The sequence below is a fragment of the Carcharhinus amblyrhynchos genome, chromosome 10, assembly GCF_965287045.1.
Source record: "Carcharhinus amblyrhynchos chromosome 10, sCarAmb.v2.hapA, whole genome shotgun sequence".
NCBI classification, from domain to species: Eukaryota; Metazoa; Chordata; class Chondrichthyes; order Carcharhiniformes; family Carcharhinidae; genus Carcharhinus; species Carcharhinus amblyrhynchos.
In genome coordinates, this window is record NC_137333.1 from 27,057,939 (window position 1) to 27,078,997 (window position 21,059).

Below are 21,059 nucleotides of genomic sequence, written 5' to 3' on the forward strand. Positions count from 1 at the left end.
CTTTAAACTCTTCCCAAAGTAATAAAAAACACTGCAAAAAAAGGCAGAGACAAAAATAAATGAGATATTTACTGAAAATATTAAAATAGTATTAAAATCAAATTGTCATCAAAATCAAATGAATGTAGAGAATTATTTCTTTATAAATCTTTTCAGTTATCAACATGAGATGTTATCCACAGGGAGCATTTCTTTTCCATTAGCTTAAACCAGGAACAGTAGATGCTTCATCTTTTCACAAAGTAGGTGCTTACAGAAATCTGCAGTCTCAGAGTAGGACAAGGATGGTGCTGCCAATGATGTGAAGGCTACCATAGCCATGACTTTCTCTGCTTCCGAATCCTTCTAGGCTGGAATAGATAGTATTTCAAAAGTCAACGAGGCTGCTGCAAAGGGAGAAAACTTACACACTGTGTGGCAGGAAAAGAGAAGCAGGTAGATCATGTATGTACCTTTGCCCATCATGCAGCATACAATTAGAACATAGAACATTACAGCGCAGAACAGGCCCTTCGGCCCACGATGTTGCGCCGACCAGTTAAAAAGCAATGACCCTCTAACCTAAACCAAACCCTTTCCATCCATAAACCTATCCACGGATCTCTTGAACGCCTCCAAACTAGGCGCATTTACAACTGCAGCAAGCAGGGCATTCCAATCCCTCACCACCCTCTGGGTAAAGAACCTACCCCTGACATCCGTCCTATAACTACCACCCCTTAATTTAAAGCTATGCCCCCTCGTGCTAGCTTTCTCCATCCGAGGAAAAAGGCTATCACTGTCCACCCTATCCAAACCTCTAATCATCTTATATGTTTCAATAAGGTCCCCTCTTAGCCGCCTTCTTTCTAACGAAAACAACCTCAAATCCCTCAGTCTCTCCTCATAGGACCTCCCCTCCATACCAGGCAACATCCTGGTAAACCTCCTCTGCACCCTCTCCAAAGCCTCCACATCCTTCCTATAATGTGGGGACCAGAACTGCACACAATACTCCAAGTGCGGCCGCACCAGAGTCTTGTACAGTTGCAACATAACGCTGCGGCTCCTAAATTCAATCCCCCTACCAATAAACGCCAAGACACCGTATGCCTTCCTAACAACCCTATCTACTTGATTCCCAACTTTCAGGGATCTATGTACACATACACCTAGATCCCTCTGTTCATCCACACTATTCAGAGTCCTACCGTTAGCCCTATACTCTACACATCTGTTATTCCTGCCAAAGTGAATTACCTCACACTTTTCCACATTAAACTCCATCCGCCACCTCTCGGCCCAGCTCTGCAACTTGTCCAAGTCCCCCTGTAAACTAAGACACCCTTCCTCACTATCTACCACACCTGACTTTGGTGTCATCAGCAAATTTACTAATCCACCCAACTATACCCTCATCCAGATCATTTATAAAAATTACAAACAGCAGTGGCCCCAAAACAGATCCCTGAGGCACACCACTCGTAACTGAACTCCATGACGAATACTTACCATCAACCACCACCCTCTGTCTCCTACCCGCCAGCCAATTCCTGATCCAATTACCTAAATTAACTGCATACATGGATTTGTGAGCGCCACATCTAAAATCAGAAACATACCACAGTTGCAAGTTTCAAGCTACTTGTAGAAAAGGATAGAAGTAGTCCCAGAGTGGAAGTACTAAAGTGGGGGAAGGCTAACCACGACACAATTAGGCAGGAGCTCGGAAATGTAGACTGGGGTGGCTGTTTGAGGGTAAACCCACATCTTTTAAGAGTCTTTTAAAAGTCAGTTGTTAACAATTCAGGACAAGTATGTCCCTGTAAAAGTGAAGGGTAAAGATGGTAAGATTTGGGAATCCTGGATGACGAGAGAGATCATGAGCTTAGTGAAAAAGGAGAGAGCGATACATTTTAGGAAATTGAAAATGGATAAGGCTGTTGAGTATAAAGATAACAGAAAAGTGTTTAAACGGAGACTTACGAGGGCAAACAAGGGCCATGAAATGTCCTTGGCAGGTAGTATTAAGGAGGATCCCAAGGCTTTTTATGCAAATATAAGGAGGAAGATAAAGAGTAGGTCTATTCAAGGACAGTGGAGAGAATTTGTGCATGGAGCCAGATGAGATGGGTAAGACCCTTAACGAGTACTTTGCATCAGTATTCACGAAGGAGAAGGATGTGGTAGATGTGAGTGTAGAAAGGAGGATGTTGACATCCTAGGATGTGTTGGGATAAAAAGAGAGATGGTATGGGAGGTTTTGAAAAACATTAAGGTGGACAAGTCCCCAGGGCCAGATAGGGTCTATGCAGAATACTGAGAGAGGCGAGGGAAGAAATTGCTGAGGCCTTGGCCAAAATCTTTGTCTCCTCTTTAGGCATGGGCACGGTACCAGATGATTGGAGAATAGTTAACATTGTCTCTTCTGCCCTTCTTAAACAGAGGAACAATCTGTCAAATTACAGGCCTGTGCACCTTACATCAGTGGTGGAGAAATTATTGAAGAAAATTCTTAGGGACAGAATGTACTCACATCTAGAAGAGAATAGGCTTATTAGCGATAGGCTGCCTGGTTTGTGAAGTGGAGGTTGTGTCCCACAAACTTGATTGAGTTCTTTGAGGAAGTGACAAGAAAAATTGACCAGGGCAGGGCAGTGGATGTTGTATACATGGACTTTAGTAAAGCCTTAAGATTCCTCATGGTAGGCTGATGGAGAAGGTGAAAACAGAGAGTATCAGTGGAAGGATACTTTTCTAAATGGAGGTCTGTGACAAGCAGTGTTCCAAAGGATCTGTGTGCTGGGGCTTCTGTTGTTTATATATGTATATAAATGATTTGAAGGAAAATGTAGGAAGTCTGATTAATAAATTTGCCAATGATACAAAAATTTGGATAGTGGTGGATAGTGAGGAGGATTGTCAGAAGATACAGCAAGATGTAAATTGGCTGGAGACCTGGACCGAAAGATGGCACATGGAATTTAACCCAGACAAATGTGAGGTGATGCGATTTGTAAAGTCTACTGCAAAAGGAAAATATACAATAAATGATAGAGCTCTTAAAAATATTAGCATACAGAGGGATCTAGGTGTGCAAATCCACAGCTCCCGAAGGTAGCAACTCGGGTGGACAAGGTAGTCAAAAAGGCATATGACAAGCTGGCCTTCATCGGTCAGGGTGTTGAGTATAGGAATTGGAAAATCATGCTGCAGCTGTTTCAGACTTTGGCTAGGCTGCATTTGAAGTATTGTATGCAATTCTAGTCATCACATTAACAGAAGGATGTTGATGCATTGGAAAGGATGCATAGAAACATAAAAACTAGAAGGAGTTGGCCATTCGAGCCTGCTCTGCCATTCATTATGATCATCGCTGATCATTGAATTCAATATCTTGATCCTCCCACTCCTCCCTTGATTGCTTTAGCCTTAAGAGCTATATCTAATATCTTCTTGAAATCAGACAACGTTTTGGCCTCAACTGCATTCTATGGTAGTAAACTTCACACATTCAGTACCCTTTGGGTGAAGAAATTTTTCCTCACCTCAGTTCTAAAAAAGGTTTACCCTTTACCTTCCAACTATGATCCCTAGTTCTGGATTCCCCCACCATTGGGAACACTCTTTCTGAATCTGCCTGTCTAATCTTGTTAGAATTTTATAAGTTTCTGAGATCCCCCTCACTCTTCTAAACTCCAGTAAATATCATCCAAACCGACTTAGTCTCTCCTCATGACAGACCTGTATCAGCCTGGTATACGTTCGCTATACTCCCTCTCTAGCATGGACATCCTTCCTCAGATAAGAACACTAAAACTGCACACAGTACTCCAGGTGTGGCTTCACCAACGCCCTATATAATTGCAAAAAAAATCCCTATCCCTATACTCAAATCCTCCCTCTATGAAGGCCAACATACTATTTGCCTTCTTTACCGCCTGCACGCTTACTTTCAGTGACTGATGCATGAGGACTCCAAGGTTTTGTTGAGTATCACCTCTCTCAATTTACACCCATTCAAGTAATAATCTGTCTTCCTATTATTGCTACCAAAGTAGATAACTTCACATTTATCCACATTATATTGCATCTGCCATGCACGTCCAAATCACGCTGAAGCATCTCTACATCTTCCTCGCAGCTTACCCTCCTACCCGACTTTGTATCATCTGCAAATTTAGAGATAATACATTCAGTTCCCTCTTCCAAATCATTAATATATGATGTGAACAGTTGGGGTCCTAGTACAGATCCCTGCGGAATGCCACTAGTCACTGACTACCAATCCGAAAAGGACCCATTTATGCCAATTCTTTGCTTCCTATCTGCTAACCAGCTTTTTATCCATCTCAGGACATTACCTGCAGTCCCATGTCTTTAACCTCGCATAGTAGTCTGTTATGTGGGACCTTATCGAAAGCTTTCTGAAAGTCTAAATAAGCTACATCCACTGGTTCTCCTCGGTCAACTCTACTAGTTACATCCTCAAAAAGTTCCAACAGATTTATCAAGCATGATTTTCCTTTAGTAAATCCATGCTGACTTTGTCTGATTATACCACTGCCTTCCAAATGCCGAGTTATGAAATCTTTGATAATAGACTCTGGCAAAACAAAAGAGATAGCCATCGACTTCATGAAACATAGTGGAGGACATGCCCCTATCTACATGGGGATGAAGTAGAAATGGTCGAGAGCTTCGTGTTTTTAGGTGTGCAGATCACTAACAATCTGTCCTGGTCACCCATGCTGACACAATAATTAAGAAAGCCTACCAATGCCTCTACTTTTTCAGAAGACTAAGGAAATTTGGTATGTCCACTACAACTGTCACCAACTTTTACAGATGCACCATAGAAAGCATTCTTTCTGGTTGTATCACAGCTTGGTACAGCTTGTGCTCTATCCAAGACAGCAAGAAATTACAAAGGGTCCTAAACAAAGCCCAGTCCATCACTCAAAACAGTCTCCCACCCGTTGACACTGCCTACAGTTCCTAAGATTAATAACTTATTGCCATTTGGAAAATGCCTCGAGAGATCATGTAGAGTGATGAAATTGATCTTTGACTGATTTCAAGATTTGTTTCAATTTGTTTGTGAGAATGTGGGCGCCACTGGCAAGGTCAGCATTTATTGCCCATTCCTTCAAAAGATGGTGATGAACTGTCTTCTTGAACTGCCACAGTCCCTGAGGTATAGGTATAGATATACCTTCAATGCTGTTAGGGAGGGAAATCCAGGATTTTGACCCAACAACAGTAAAGATGAGTAACTTGGAGGGGTGCTTCCAGGGGGTGTTGGTGTTTACAGGTATCTGCTACCCTTGTTCTTCTATATAATAGTGGTCGTGAATTTGGAAGGTGCTGCGTAAGGAACCTTGGTGAGTTCCTGCAGTGCATCTTGTTGATGGTACACATTGCTGCTATTGCTCATTGGTATTGGATGGATTTAGTGTTTGCAGGCAACTGAATGTTTGTAGAAAGGTAGAAATCAAGTGGGCGGTTTTGTACTGGATGGTTTTGAGTTTGAGTGTTGTTAGAGCTGCACTCATCTAGGCAAACAGAGAGTATTTCACCACACTCCTGACTTGCACCTTGCAGATGGCAGACAGGCTTTGGGGAGTCAGAATTTGAGTTACTCCCTGCAGAACTCCTAGTCTTTGACTTATTCTTTTAGCCACAGTATTTATATGGCTAGTCCAGTACAATTTCTGGTCAACGATAACCCCCAGGCTGTTGATAGTGGAGTATTCAGCAATGGTAATGACACTGAATTTTGAGGGGCAGTGGTTAGCTTCAACATGTTGGAGATGGTCATTTCCTGGCACTTTTGTAAATATTACTTGCTACCTGTCAGCCCAAGCCTGGGTATTAGAATCATAGAGCCCTACAATGCAGAAACAGGCCCTTCGGCCCATTGAGTCTGCACCGAACACAATCCCACCCAGGCCCTACCCCCATATCCCTACATATTATACCCACTAATCTCTCTAACCTACACATCACTGGACACTAGGGGGCAATTTCTTAGCACGGCCAATCAACCTAACCCACACATCTTTGGACTGTGGGATGAAACCTGAGTACCCGGAGGACACCCACGCAGACACGAGAAGAATGTGCAAACTCCACACAGACAGTGACTGGAGCCAGGAATCAAACCCAAGACCCTGGAGCTGTGAAGCAGCAGTGCTAACCACTGTGCTACCAGCCATCCAAGGCTTGCTGCATTTGGACAGAGACTGCTTCAGTATGAGTCATGTATGGTGCTGAACATCCAGTGAGCGTTGCCACTTCTGACCTTATGGTGGGAGGAAGGTCATTGATGTAGGAGCTGAAGATGGTTGGGGCTAGGACACTATCCTGAGGAACTCCAGTGATGTCCTGGAGCTGAGATGCTTGACCTCCAATAACCACAGCCATCTTCCTTTGTGCCAAGTGTAATTCCAACAGTGGAGGGTTTTCCGCCTGATTCTTATTGACTCCAGTTTTGCTAGGGTTCCTTGATGCCATACTTGGTCAAATGCTGCCTTGATGTCAAAAGCAGTCACTCTGCTCTCTTGGAGTTCAGCCTTTTTTTCCATTTTTGAACCAAGGCTGTAATGAAGTCAGGAACTGAATGATCCTGGTGGGACCTAAGCTGTCAGTGCCACATGATAGCAGTATTGATGACCCCTTCCATCACTTTACAGATGAGCAAGCGTAAACTGATGGGGCATTAATTGGCCATGTTGGATTTGTCCTGTTTTTTGTGTGCAAGACATACCTGCGAAATTTTCTATATTGCAGGTCAATGCCAGTGTTGTAGCTGTATTGGAACAGCTTAGCTAGGGGAGCAGCAAATTTTGGAGCACAAGTCTTCAGTACTATGAATTTGAATAGATCTAGCGATTCAAGACTGGGCCTCCAATGAGGTGCTATAGACCATGAGCAGCAACAATTATTCTCAACCACAATCTGTATTCTCATGGCCCGGCATTTACCCACTCTACTATTACCACTATGCCAGGGGATCAACCCTGGTTCAATGAAGAGTGCAAGATGACATGGCAGAGCAACACCAGGTATACCTAAAAATGAGAATATCATAGAATCCCTGAAATGCAGAAGGAAGCCATTCAGTCCATCAAGTTTGCACTGACTCTCCGACAGAGCATTTTACGCAGGCCTTATCCCTGTGTATTTACCTCCATATTTATCCCGATAGTTCCCCTAATCTATATGTCTTGGGATACCAAGGCATAATTTAACACGACAAATCAACCTAACGTGCACATCTTTGGACTGTAGGAGGAAACCGGAGCACTTGGAGAAAATGCACGCAGACGGGGGAGAATGTACAAACTCCACACGTACAGAATTAAACCTGGGTGTCTAGCGCTATGAGACAGCAGTGCTAGCAACTGTGCCACCATGCCACCCCATTATTGTCAGAATCTTGTCCAAGCCATAGCTTTTACAGTTTCCAGTGCCTTCAGCCATTTCTTGATTTCATATGGAATGAATTGAATTGGCTGAAAACTAACATCTATGATACTGGAGATCTCAGGTGGAGGCCAAGATGGATCATCAATTCAGCACTTCTGGCTGAAGATTGTTGCAAATGTTTTAGTCTTATCTTTTGTATTGATGTGCTGGGCTCCTCCATCATTAAAGATTGGAATATTTGTGGAGCCTTCTCTTCCAGTGAGTTGTTTAATCACCACCAACATTCACAGCTAAATATGGCAGGACTGCGAAGCTTAGATCTGTTCCACTGGTTGTGGAATTGCTTAACTCGGTTTTATTAATTGCTGCTTATGCTGTTTGGCATCACTGAAGGTGTAGGTATGAGTAAAAACAAAATTCAATACCAATAGGAAAGTACATGAGGTGCTTCCAGTCATGAATTTAATTACCCAGGTGAGTCAGCCTATGACCTCCCCTTGTAGATCAACCTAGGCAATAGCCAGCAAAACTCAACCTGATTACTAATTCCCTTTGATAAAGTCCCCACCTCAGCACTAGCCTCAATACACATGCACCTCAGCACTAAAGTCCTTCAATAAAACCCTCATCACAGCACAAAATTCCCTCAGTTAAACCCCTCTCCTCAGCAGTAAACCCCCTCAATAAAATGTTGATGGAGTAGGGAAGATAGAATAGGGCTGACAACAATGAGGGTCAGGAACCAGAGTCTAGTAACTCGACTGTATGTTAGATGTGGGGTACATCCATGAGAAGCTGGACTGTAGCAGATTGGGGTAGGACTGAGTTTGGTGATCAAACCAGGATGGGAAAGGCTGGCAACCTAATGTGGTCTCAGGATGTGTGAAACCTTAGATCCAGGGAAGTGAGGGAATGACATGTTGTTATGCAGGAAATGTTTGAATACAGGTTGTTTGGTTTGCTGTTGAGATGGAAGTTTTATTAAAGTTAAATTGTTCAGGTGAAGGTTTTCTTAGAAGTTTTTGAGATGAGAGTTTTATTGCCAATATAAACGGAATTAAATCACAGACCAACATTTCCTCAACTCCAAATCTACTGCCAGTACTTTTAGTCAAATCAAATCTAAATGAATTTGTTTAAACTGTTCAATAATTTCAGATAAAGTAAACAGAAAGGAAAGTAAAATAACTTTGATTATGGTTCAGGTTAGAAACACCAAAGTGTTTTATGAAGCCCACCTGAATTTGCACCCTGAATTTGGTGAGGATAAACATGATATGTTCCACTTCAGGTGTGATTCAAAAGATCCACTAGGAAGATGTTATCAAAGTTTATATAAGAATATAGTTAACAAGTATAGTAAGAAAATTAGTAAGAACTTTTATCAATTACAAACAAGAAACAGAATAACCACCATAATATATAATCCTGAACAAAGGTATCTAATGTGTTCTAATCAAAACAAAGTCTTTGTCATAGACAAAACCCTTTAAACAGGTTCAGTACAGCAAAGTCTACTGCTCACATGATAATGGAAATTGAGTCCTTTGGTTGAAATCTGCAGTTCTCTGGATTCACTCTGAATAGTTGAAAGACAAGGCTACTTCCTAAAACACCAGAGAGACTCTGCTTGAGCCCCGGACAACAGCAGATTTTTACCTTTCAGGAAAACATAAATATGTTTTCGGCTAACCAACAGAATTTGCAAAACAACAGGAGAGAGGGAAAAGACTTCTTTTTAGCTTGCTGTCCCTTCTAAAACTAAAACTCAAACCTGCAGCTCCAAATTGACACTAGGAAAAAAAACTGTCCAAAAACACATGACCATCCTCCAAACAATGCAGGATCATAAAACTAATCCCAGAGGAAACACAAACAACTCCATTTAAACTACTTAAGGACATTTCCAGTCAAGCAGGCAACAATGACATCACTGAAGCTGTGAACTAAGAAACCACTGACGCTGTGAGAGCTGCAAACATCATGTTTTTAAGAAAAACCGTTCTTAAAAATCATTCCTAAAGATACACCAACATCACACCTCAACTTCAGATAACCACCAGGAAAATGTTTATGGTTTTCTAATGCTATTTATTGCTAGGTACATTGAAACCACACCCTAGTACTTTGTTGGTGTACATTGGCTATGAAGGAATAACTCAGATTACTTCTTCACCCTTGGTTCAAAATATCTTACTGTTGGTGTTTTGATATGTTCAGTGAACTGCCACCCAACACAAGGACTTTTTTTTTCCCTATATTAGGGCTGCATCCTTTGGTTTCTCTGTCATCCAGTACTAGTAGCTACATCAATGATGTTTGCTGAATACCAGCGTGAAAAGGTATGTATTTGAACCAGGGGCTGTTATGAAATTTATATACCTTAAAAAAAAATCAACAAAATTACATTGTTATGAATATATTAGTGCAGTTTTATTTGAAATCATTTTAATTGTAGCGCAATTCCTAGGGCACTGCAATTAAGTTTTCATTCAGAAAAAATCATTTGGAATTCCCTGAAGGTTCAATTTGTGTAAGCAACGTGCAATTGAATCACAGACCAAAAGGTTCAGAGTAAAATTCTGAGTCAGTGCTGAGTTCAGTGACCTCAATAGGAATGGTGCTACAATCAATGTTCCTTATGCTGAGAGAAAGGTTAGTCATTATTCCTGGCAAATTTTTCAAGTATATCCCTCCCCTGCTCCACCAGAAATGGTATCTGAGGATTTTTGTTTAAGGAACAGGATTTGATTTGGCTATAATACCTTTGCTGTTGGCAGAATGGTCAATGGACCAGTGAAAGCAGATATCAGAGAGATAATAGAAGCATCAGAGACAAATGGCAAAAAAAGTCTAATATGTTCACTGTTGTGAACTTCAGTCAACTACAGTCATTCTATTATCTTTATTTTGAACTGATCATAGAATTTCTATGGTGCAGAAGGAGGCCATTCAGCCCATCAAGTCTGCACTGATTCTACACAGAGCATCCTATCCCAGCCCTATCCCCATTACCCCACATATTTACCCTACTAATTCCCCTAACCTATCCATCTTGGGACATTAAGGGATAAGTTAACATGCCCAATCAACCTAACCTAAACATCTTTGGATAGTGGAATATGCAGGGAATTTGTATGACTTGAATAGCACAGTGGGTTAGAATACTTGTGTGTTCATCGCTTGGGCCTGAATTGAAATCCAGCCCAGCCAGATTAAATGTTTTCTGCTTTAATATTGATAAAGGCACAAAAATGAAAATGTTTGTATAGATCAATGCACAAGGTCTTCCAATATTTAGCAGTTCTGCACAGAAAAACACAAGGATTTGGGAGTTTGCAACACGGTATTCCGTAAGGGTTATTCTAGAGTCGGAGGACTGAGATCAATGACTGTCCACCATAAAAGTTGATATCCATTTTGGGAACTATGATCATGTTAAATTTCATTCAGTCGCTTACTTGCTAGCTGTTGGTGTCCAGGCCTTCAGGATGAAGATCCCACCCTCAAAAGCAGCCAGCCAGTCAAAAGACTAACAGCTCTTCAGACTCAGTAACATCGCTGGTGGTCAATGCTGGTACTATAGAAGGCCCAGGATGAAGAACATGCTGGAAGAAAGCAAAGTGAGGTGGCCTTGCAGACATCAGCAAGGGACTGGCAGCTGACTTGGTGGAGGAGTGGGTTATCCCACAGGCCACCATCACGTTCCTCAGTTGGCACAGGATGCTTAATCAAGGGGGCTCTCCCTTACAAGCAGGCAGGCCTCCTGTTAACCTGGTGGCCTTTCCAAGTGATGTGGATCTCATTCATCCAGTTATAGACAAACGAGGTGAGGTGGCAGTGACTGTCCTTGACATCAGCTAGCATTTGACCAAGTGTGGCATCAAAGAGCTTAAGCAAAATTGAAGTCAATAGGAATCAGAGAAAAACTCTCCCCACTGCTACAATGAGCTCATGGACAAGGTGATGGCATGCAACCATAGGTGTATCTCTAGCATCCTGGTCTGTTGCATCAGGCTTTCCCTGAGAGCTGTTTGTCTGTCAATGGAGATAAAGCTGCACTCTTGGCCTAGATGGACTCCTCCATGGTCCAAGCCATAGTGCAGATACCCTCAGAAATTTCATCCAGATCCTCACACAACTCACATTGCCCTGTGGTGGCAGATGCTAGGAAATTCAATCAGCCTGAGGCTCAGCATGAGTATCAGTGGCTTGTCTGTCATAGCCTCTGACAACTGGTCAAGTGGATGTTCTCACTGGGTTGTGACTCCAAATCTGAACATGAATGCATATTCACCAATACAAAATTATCTGCATTGGTGGAAAGTGCAGGAGAATGATGTGACACTGCATCCTCTGAGGTACAATCTTTCTGCTGAGCTGGAAGACTATTTACAAAGATAGCAGCCCTCTATTTTGGTGGATGATCTATGTGAGAGAGCTGAAAGAGCAAAGAATGTTATCTTTCCAAACAAGAGCTTCCAGAAGTGATTGCTGTTCAGGTTGATGCATGTAAAATGAAGGATGCAGGAACATTATCCCTTATGCTCACTTAAGGCTTCCTCATGTCCAGTCATGATGTGACTCACCCTCTAGTTGCCTTGCCAGTTCCAGAGCCTCATTTTCCACTGGCAAAACAGTGGTGAGAAATAGGACCCTGCCGCCAGTGAAGGCCCTTTTTTTTCTTACTATGAGCCCTCTTTTTCTGTTGGAACAAAGTATCTCACATTGACAAGCAGAACGTCAATGTGGAGTACACGTTCGTTGTTGGTTTAGGGGCCTTTTGAATGCCTGTGGCATAAGGCCACTCTGAAGCAGCTTTACACAGTTTACCACTGAGATTCACACTCCTTGACCGAGCTGCATCCATTTCTTTCATGGGAAATGCAGCAGCTTGACCCCACTACCATCAACTGAGTGGGCTCTCCAATTCCACACCAATACCCTCATACTTCTCCGTTTGTAAATCCTTAAGGTTTACTCAGCATGGCAGAACGGAGAAGGTACTCTAGGCACTACAGCCAGGTTTTCCAGCTGACCCATAGCCACTGACTTCCTCTGCAACTCTGTTCAGGCTAACTTGGTTAGGCAGGTAAGTTCATGGGTCAGAGGACCTCTAGTTCATCCCCCCCACCCTAAGTAGCCTGAAAGGAGAACATGTAGGGAGTCATTACTGAACCGAGGGGCTACCTGGGATTTTGCTTCTACCATGCCAACAAGTGTCTCATTACACTGACCTTCACAATATCTATTTCACTGGATTCTTGATCTCCCACTGGGAGATCTGCACTGCCAGTTGGATCTTCAGGGAAGGCTTCATAGAACATAACAGCGCAGTACAAGCCCTTCGGCCCTCGATGTTGCGCCGACCAGTGGAACAAATCTAATGACCCTCTAACCTAAACTATTCCAATGTTAACCATATGCCTATCCACTGACAATTTGAATGCCCTTAAAGTTGGCGAGTCCACAACTGCTGCAGGCAGGGCATTCCAAGCCCTTACTACCCTCTGAGTAAAGAGCCTACCTCTGACATCTGTCCTATATTTATCACCCCTCAATTTAAAGCTATATCCCCTCATGTTAGCCATCACCATCTGAGGAAAAAGGCTCTCACTGTCCACCCTATCTAATCTTCTGATCATCTTGTATGCCTCAATTAGGTCACCTCTTAACCTTCTTCTCTCTAATGAAAACAAGTCGAGGACTTTTAGGGGAGGAAGCTTCTGGCAGGGAAGGTTCCATCACAGCATTTTAAAGATGGCACCAGCACATCTGCTAACCTTTTGGCTGCTCTCTAAATGCCCACATCGCATCTGCTGACTTTTTGGCCACACTGAATGCCTGCCTCCATCTGCAGAATGCTGCAGAATACTGCTCTGTGCATGCACCAGCAGTTAGTTGGCCAGCTGACACAAGATAATGGTGCAATCAGGTACTACATCAGGAGTGCTAGTGCAACCTAATTCCAGCCCTAGTAGATCACTCCCCTGCTCATAAAATTCCTGTCCTCTTTTAAGGTTAAACCAAATAGACAAACTCAAATTAAATTAGGACAAAGTGAAAAGGACAGCACCCCAAAAGGAAGGGGAACAGCCGGAACAAAAACAAAAGTACAAAGAAAACTTAAGACACATCAAATCAAAATGTGACTATCGGGGTCGATAATGCACCCCAGCCCCTGCGGCGCCCAGTGGGCACAGAAGGCATCAACTGTGCCCGCGGACACCGCATGCTCCCTCTCCAGGGACACCTGGCCACGAACATAGCCACGGTAGAGGGGCAGACAGTCAGGATGGACGACCCCGTCGATTGCCTGCTGCCTGGACCTGTTGATGGCGCATCTCTCCAGGCCCAGGAGCAGGTTCACGAGGAGGTCGGCATCCCGACCCTCCCCTCTCTGCACCAGGTGTCCATAGATCAGGAGCGTGGGACTGAAGTACAAACAAAACATCAGTAAAAGGTGTTTGAGAAAACCAAAAAGGGTGTGCAATCTATAACATGACTTTAACTCTGTTTCTCCACAGATGCTATCTGACCTGTTGAGCATTTACAGCATTTTCTGTTAATGTTTATTTTGGTTGATTTAAAAAGGGTGTACCTTGAAAACTGTGCAAACATTTCAAATCATAGTCAAACATGAAGTAAAAATAAAATGTCATTTATCCCTAGATTATCATCATTGCTGTTACACTCTGTCAATCCATTTCCATGGTCATCTTGTACAGACTCTTCATTTCTCGGAGTCTTTACTGGGAAGTTTCATCGCTTTCCTCGGTTACACTACCACTCACTATGTCATCTGGATACAGAAGTCGCTACTCGTCCTAGTGCTAAAGAAAGACTTGCCATTTACTGTATGTAGTGAATTATAAATTGGTAAGCACATTACTTTTGTTGCAAGTGGATTTGCATTCCCTGATTGCTTAAAGCGGTCAAGGTTAAGTTATTTACAATATACTTTGCTGTCAAATGTACTTGAATCAATGAATTCAGGAATTCAGCATGGAACTCTCTCCTGAAAGAAAACATTTTTGGAATGGACAGATAATCACTTGAAGTTAATTGACATATAAAAATAACAATCTCTAGCATATAGTGTAATGGCAGGAAGAGCATCATTTATGTTGCAAACGGAATGTAATAATGTGCTTTTAAGAAAACTAACCATGTTTACATTTAAATCAGAATTGGTCCATAGTGTGGTCTCATTCAAAGGTTATTTGAACTTAATGCAGGAATTTTTTTGACTTACTTGGGACTGTTTTTTTTTAAATCACAGCTAATGTATTTTACTATGTTTGTTGTGTTGTATTATTGAAGTGGAAAACAATAATTATGATATAAACATATTGTCACCTCAGTCCAAGGCAAAAGTAAAACAGTAATAAAGTTAAATATTGCTCATCAGAAAAAATACTTTTAGCTGTTGCGCTTCATGCACACTTATTCCTTAAGTCTTTTGAAAATGTTGTATATTTTTTCACTCATATTTTTCCCAGAAGTCACTGCACAACTTTGCCAGCCAAAGGGTGTGGTGACATCTGTCAGTGGTTCTATGCAATCAATTGCTAGGAGATATGTATGTTTTCAGGGTGTGGAGTAATTTCCAACAAATAATTTCTGTATTGAAGTCCTCATTCTTGTGACCTAGTTGACAAGTGACCAAGTTTCTCAATTATGTCAGTAGGTTCTTGGGATCCTGCTGACATAGGATCTTTCGTAACAGGCAACAATTCACTCCAGCTTCAATTTTGGAATCCTGAAACATTAATTATTATTCTGACAATGAATTTAATCATTTATGAATAATAAAATTATTCTGCCTGTATTTAATATCTAGTTTTCCAAACTGAAAATTATAAAAAAGGGAAATAAAAAGATTATCAGACAGTTAATAACAACATGGTTGAAGGCACATATTCATAGATGTAAATTTGCACATTGGCACCTGATGTGTGAACATGGGCACAAGTTCAATTTTCACCTTGGGTACACCAAACATTGGTATTGTTTTGATGTTTAAATAATTGTGCAGATTAGACACAGTTGAGCTTTCTAATTTAACTCTACGCTCAGGATGAATGATGACCCCCAACAGTGAAACAGTCCATCTCCCCTTTGAGTTTTTTTAAACTTATTTTGGAATTAAAACATTCATCTTTCAGTGAAGACAGCAACCTTCCTCCCTCCCAAATATAATTTTAAGTCATTCCCTTTTTGCAATGCAATCTCTATTGACATGTGTTGCTTCTGGCCTACATTCCTTAATGTGCACAGTCAATTGGAAGGAGATTGGATAAGAAGTTAAATCCATACCCAGTCTATAAAATAAAAATGCTGATCATGTTACCTGTTCAACACATCCTGTGTCTTGAACTAAAATACAGGCCAAAAAAATAAATAAATATCAAATTAATATGCAAAGAAAAATTTCTTTCAACAATTTTTCAAAAAAGGTTTGTTATTTTTAGTTTCTGCTGGAGTTCTTGTAAATTGGGGCTTGTGATTGACACCATAATTCTACCCCATAGCTGAGAAATCTGTAAATTAAATATATACATTTATTGTATGTATGAGGGTGACATGATAGCATGGTGGTTAGCACTACTGCTTCACAGTACCAGGGACCTGGGTTCGATTTAGGCTTGGGTCACTGTGCAGAGTTTGCACGTACATAAGAACATAAGAAATAGGAGCAGGAGTAGGCCATCTAGCCCTTCGAGCCTGCCCCGCCATTCAATAAGATCATGGCTGATCTGTCGTGGCTCAGTTCCACATTCCCACCCTCTCCCCATGACCCTTAATCCCCTCGCTTATCAAAAACCCATCAACCCGCGTCTTAAAAATATTTAGCGAGGCAGCCTCCACCACCTCAACGGGCAGAGAATTCCAGAGATTCACCACCCTTTGAGTGAAGAAGTTCCTCCTCAACTCCGTTTTAAACCGCCCCCCCTTTATCTTGAGGCTGTCTGCGTGGGTTTCCTCTGGGTGCTGTCATTTCCTTCCACAGCTCGAAGATTGCTGGTCAGAGTGCATTGATCTGAATAGGCACCACAGTGTGACAGCGAGTGGAATTTCACAGTAGCTTCATTGCAGTGTTAATGTAAGCCTTACTTGTGACTAATAATTTTTTAAAAAAAATACATTTTTCAAGTATCAATCCACTTAGTGTTGAAATTTAAACAGGTGGAATAAAGACTGTAAGCATCTGTGCTCTGTTTATTTAGTGAATCCAATAATTTGCCTGCAGCAAATGAAACATAATTGCCCATCAAATACATTGCAGCCATTGCTGCTAATAGTGGCAAATTTTAAAGGAATAGTCACAAAAAAATAGAACTACTGAACACTCAACAGCAGAATATCCAGACGGGTATTAAAGACTCAGGCTGAACCAACTATGACGTACACACAGAGAACATTTTGCCTTGGAATACAAAATGCTGTTAAGAACTCCTAATTAGTTCTAAGCTGTTCCTCTTGTTAATTATTAACATTCTGGGTTAGTTGTAGCTTTGTCTTCTGTCCTAGGCTAATATGTTGCATTGGAAAGGTTATTCCTTTTGTTTCTTCTCACATTAGAAGTATTTTTTTGAGTTGACAAAGGTTATGATGCCTTATCAAATAACTTTGCCAAGTGATCTGTTCAGTACTATAAATTGTACCCATAGTCAAAATAATGTGCTATCAGTCAATACACAGGCAGCATATGAATGAATAGTTGATTCAATAAAGAATTAGAAGTGCTGGTACCTGTGGAACTACATTCCAGCTTAAGTCATTTCTTTCAGAAGAGGGATGAAAAGATAGGGGACCAATGAATATCCTATGTCTCAACTTATAATGTAATTAAAATATGAAATTTGGGTCTTCATTTGAGTGAGAAAGTATTTACTGCAAAACAGCAAGTCAGCCAGTTTTGTTAGCTTAAGTCCTGTGCAACACTGCTGCTTCTTTCAGTAGCACTATATAGTTCCTCAAATTTAAAGTTGAGAGCTATACTAAGTGTGAAGTTCCATTAAGGGCATTAGGGTCATCCTTCTCAACCTGTCTGTAGCCTTTGGTTAAATCAAATTCAGCTTCCGCATGTACACTGATGACCCCCCATCTTTATTTCCTGGCCACCTCTTTCAACCTCTACACTGGGCTGGCTTTTCAGACTCTTGAGGTCAGGAACAGAGGGAGTAGTTAGAGCCCAAAAGTACTAGCACCAGTCAGTGTGCTAGTTATTTGACCCCAACAACAATAGTGGGTTCGGGCCAGCAGAGCAATTCACTTTCATAATGCAGGTAGGAAATTAAGTTTATTAAGAACCGTATAAGGACTATTACAGGAGGCCATTTCCCTCAAACAACTGGTGGCAGTTTAACAGCGTGGAAATGGGGTCCAGTGACAGGCCAGGATGCCAATTTTCCAGGCAGACCTGGAGATCCTCCCTGCCTAACTTGGTGTGGTTGCAACCAAAGGCCATCCAATAGTGAGATTCCATTTCCCTTGCCTCACCCCAGCGTCTCAGTGGCGCTCTAGCTGCTTTTCTGGTTTTACGGTTAAAGTTTTAACGTTGGCAGGAGCACTTTCACAATTATTGCAGCCCATTGCTCTTCTCAAGATAAAAGGCCTCTCATTGGCCCTCCAACTTCAAGGGCCTGCTTGTTGCCTTGAATAGAACAGGGAAATGACTCTATGCCAGTTAAGAGAGGGCCTCCGAAAAAAATCCCAAAGCATGATCATTTTCGCCTGACTCCTATTTCCTGACCCCAGTATGAAAATTTAGCCTATTGTCTTTAAAACATCAGCATGTCCAACATCCAGTTCTAGGTGAACAGAAGATTCATCCAATTAAAGATAGGTGTCACAAAAACCATTGCCTTTGGTCACCATCACAAACTCCACCCCTTAGCCGTCAATTCCATCACTGGGCAATGATCTGAGATTAAACCAGTCTGTTCACAACTTTGGTGTTGTATCTGATCCCAAGATGGGCTTTTTAATCATTCCATTACAAAGACCACCTATTTACTCCTGCTTTACATTGCCCAACTCCGCCCTTACCTCAGTTAATCAGCTGCTGAAACCCTCATCAATGTCTTCGTTACCTCCAGATTTGATCATTCTAATGCACTCCTGGTCAGCGTCCCATCTTCCAATCTCCATAAACTTGAAATTATCAAAAACTCTGCCAACAGCATCCTAACTCCCACCAAATAACCATCAGCCATCACACCTGTGCTCATTGATCTGTATTGGCTCCTGGTTAAGTAATGTCTCATTGTTAAAATCCTTTGTCTTGTTCTCAGTGGCTCAACTTTCTCTACTTCTGTAACCTCTCCCAGTTCTATAAAGCGCTTTGATTTCTACATTTCTCCAATTCTGGGCTCTTTCATGTCCTAATCACTGGCAGCTACACCTTCAACTGCCAAGTCCCTAATCTCTGGAATTCCTTTCCTAAATCGCTCTGCCTCTCTTTTTGTCTTTAAAATGCTTCTTAAAATCTACCTAAGCTTTCGATTATCTGACCCAATATCTGTTCATGTGACTGTGTTAAATTTTGATGGACAAAGCTCCTGTGAAGCATCTTGGAATATTTTGCCACTATAGAGATGTTATATAAATGCCTTGTTGAAAGACTGAGGGCAATCGATTCAACTAATGTTAATAGCAGTTGTTAATAGGAAAGCTCTTTGAGTTTATAGCCAATTGAATTTGAATATTATGTGCCATTGGAATTTAATTCATTTGGCACTATTGGAAGATGCTTCACTGCAGATAAATGTCTGATCCTTCCTATTTGACAGAACTACTTCAGGTAGCAAGCCCTGTTGAAAGAGATTTACTTGAAGGTCAGACTGAATTATGCTTGAAAAGATTCATTGCCAAAGAGAAAAAAATTGGAGAAAAAGAAAAATACTGCAGATGTTGGAAATCTGAAGTATAACAGAAGAAATACAAATAGGCAAAAAGATGGTGAGAAAGGCAACTTCTGTGGAGGAAGAATCAATAAATAACTTTTCAGGTATGTTATCTTTGTCAAAAAAAATTAAATTCATAAGCATCTCTCAGGGTTGCAGGATCATATTATGAGGTTTAAATTTATATTCCCTTTAATTTACATAGTATCTCAAGTTTTTAATAGGTCTTGGTATTGGAATTTAAGATTTATCTATCAACAACACTATGAAAAGCTCTTGCTAAACTGCCAAGCCCACAAGATTTAATGAAGCTAGGAACACTGAATTACCTGGGTTTAGATGGCAGAATTGCCACAGGTCTGGTAGCATGTCTGAGTCCTAAGCAGTAATTTGGACAACCATACTCAATGACTTTTTACTATCCAGAGCAAAAGATGGACATCATTTTAACTATCATCTAAAAGTCACATTTCACTCCAGTGTATACCTAGATTGTGCTCAAATGTTGAATATGTTGTAACAACAAAACTATCTGTTAGTCATCATTACTCTGTGAAACTGACAGCAAATTCTGGAATCCATACATGTTCAGTTAATAGAAAATCCATAAGTTACTGTCAGTGACTTAGCCAAGAGGGTGTTGGGGATTCTCCCCTCTCCCCAAGAAAATTGCAATCAATTGGTGAAAATTCCAACCTTATGCTCTTTTCCTCAATGTAAAAACTTTTGAAAAAGTTATACCTTGCTGAATGAAGTGCAACTGGATTTTAACATCATGCTGAGTTCACAATTACTGCTGGATAGTCTCCCTGGTCCTGAAAGACCAATGTTTATAATTGTTGAATGTTAAATTTATCCAATTATTAGAAATTCCACAATGTTCTAATTCATTAAGTTTTTGCTTCTACCTTAATCCCATGTATATGTTCTCATTATTTATTACACATGTAAAATTTAAGTAAAAATAAAGTGACTTGGTGATTTTCCTTCCTTGATCGCAGCCTGTGAGAATACTGAAATTTAATTGGCTACTTACACTACTCGATGATAACATTGATGCTAAATGCCTGAAAATTGTGGCAACTTGACACCAGATTCCAACTAAATTCAGCAGGAAAGCAGGAAAATCCACACCCATAGATCTAGATTTTTGTGAATAGTTTCCTTTGAGGTTAGTGATGAGTGTGTGGTTGCTTCACTGCTGAAAGAAAAGTCCAACCCAAAGTAGTAGACATTGTTCAATCCTTGCAGTGTTCTGTTTTCCCCATGTTTTAAGACATAATGCTCAGTGAGAGTGAGAGACTGAATAAGCCTTTTCAAGTTTTAAATCCAGTCAATTGCATTACCTCCCTTTCGTCCTGCTGATGGCTGTAACTGTAGATTGCATTTTCTGTTTTATAAAGAAAACAGTGACACAGCCAGCTGGACCAATTATACCTTGCCTCCTGTTAATTGGCGACAGGTTGAAACTGTTGAAAATATACCTACTCAAATCATTGGCCTAGCCAATTGGACCTTTTAAATACACACACCGTTGCCTAATGATTGGTTGTTACTAACTACAGAAAGAAGTCTCACAACACCAGGTTCCATTTCATGATACTAACCAGCCATGGAGAAGCCCTTGAGGTAAAAAAAATAAGCAAAATATGCATAAATATAAACTTAATTTTAAAAACCTGCAACTTCAATTTGCATAGTTTTAAAAACTGGTAGTTTAGCAAATAGTATTATTTA

The 21,059-nt window shown here is 41.1% G+C and overlaps 1 protein-coding gene across 4 annotated transcripts in view; it reads left to right on the forward strand.

Moving 5' to 3' along the window:
- gpr180 (G protein-coupled receptor 180) overlaps positions 1-20,246 on the forward strand; it is a 145,571-nt gene extending 125,325 nt beyond the window's left edge. For 3 of the 4 annotated variants that reach the window (XM_080198146.1, XM_080198148.1, XM_080198149.1), the window contains 2 exons: positions 9,675-9,752; positions 14,083-20,246. In XM_080198146.1, coding sequence (XP_080054272.1) covers positions 9,675-9,752; positions 14,083-14,241 — 237 coding nt within the window. In that variant the 3' untranslated portion in view covers positions 14,242-20,246. The remainder of the gene's footprint in view (positions 1-9,674; positions 9,753-14,082) is intronic. The other variant, XM_080198147.1, reaches the window with a different exon arrangement.
- Positions 20,247-21,059: the final 813 nt, after the last annotated feature.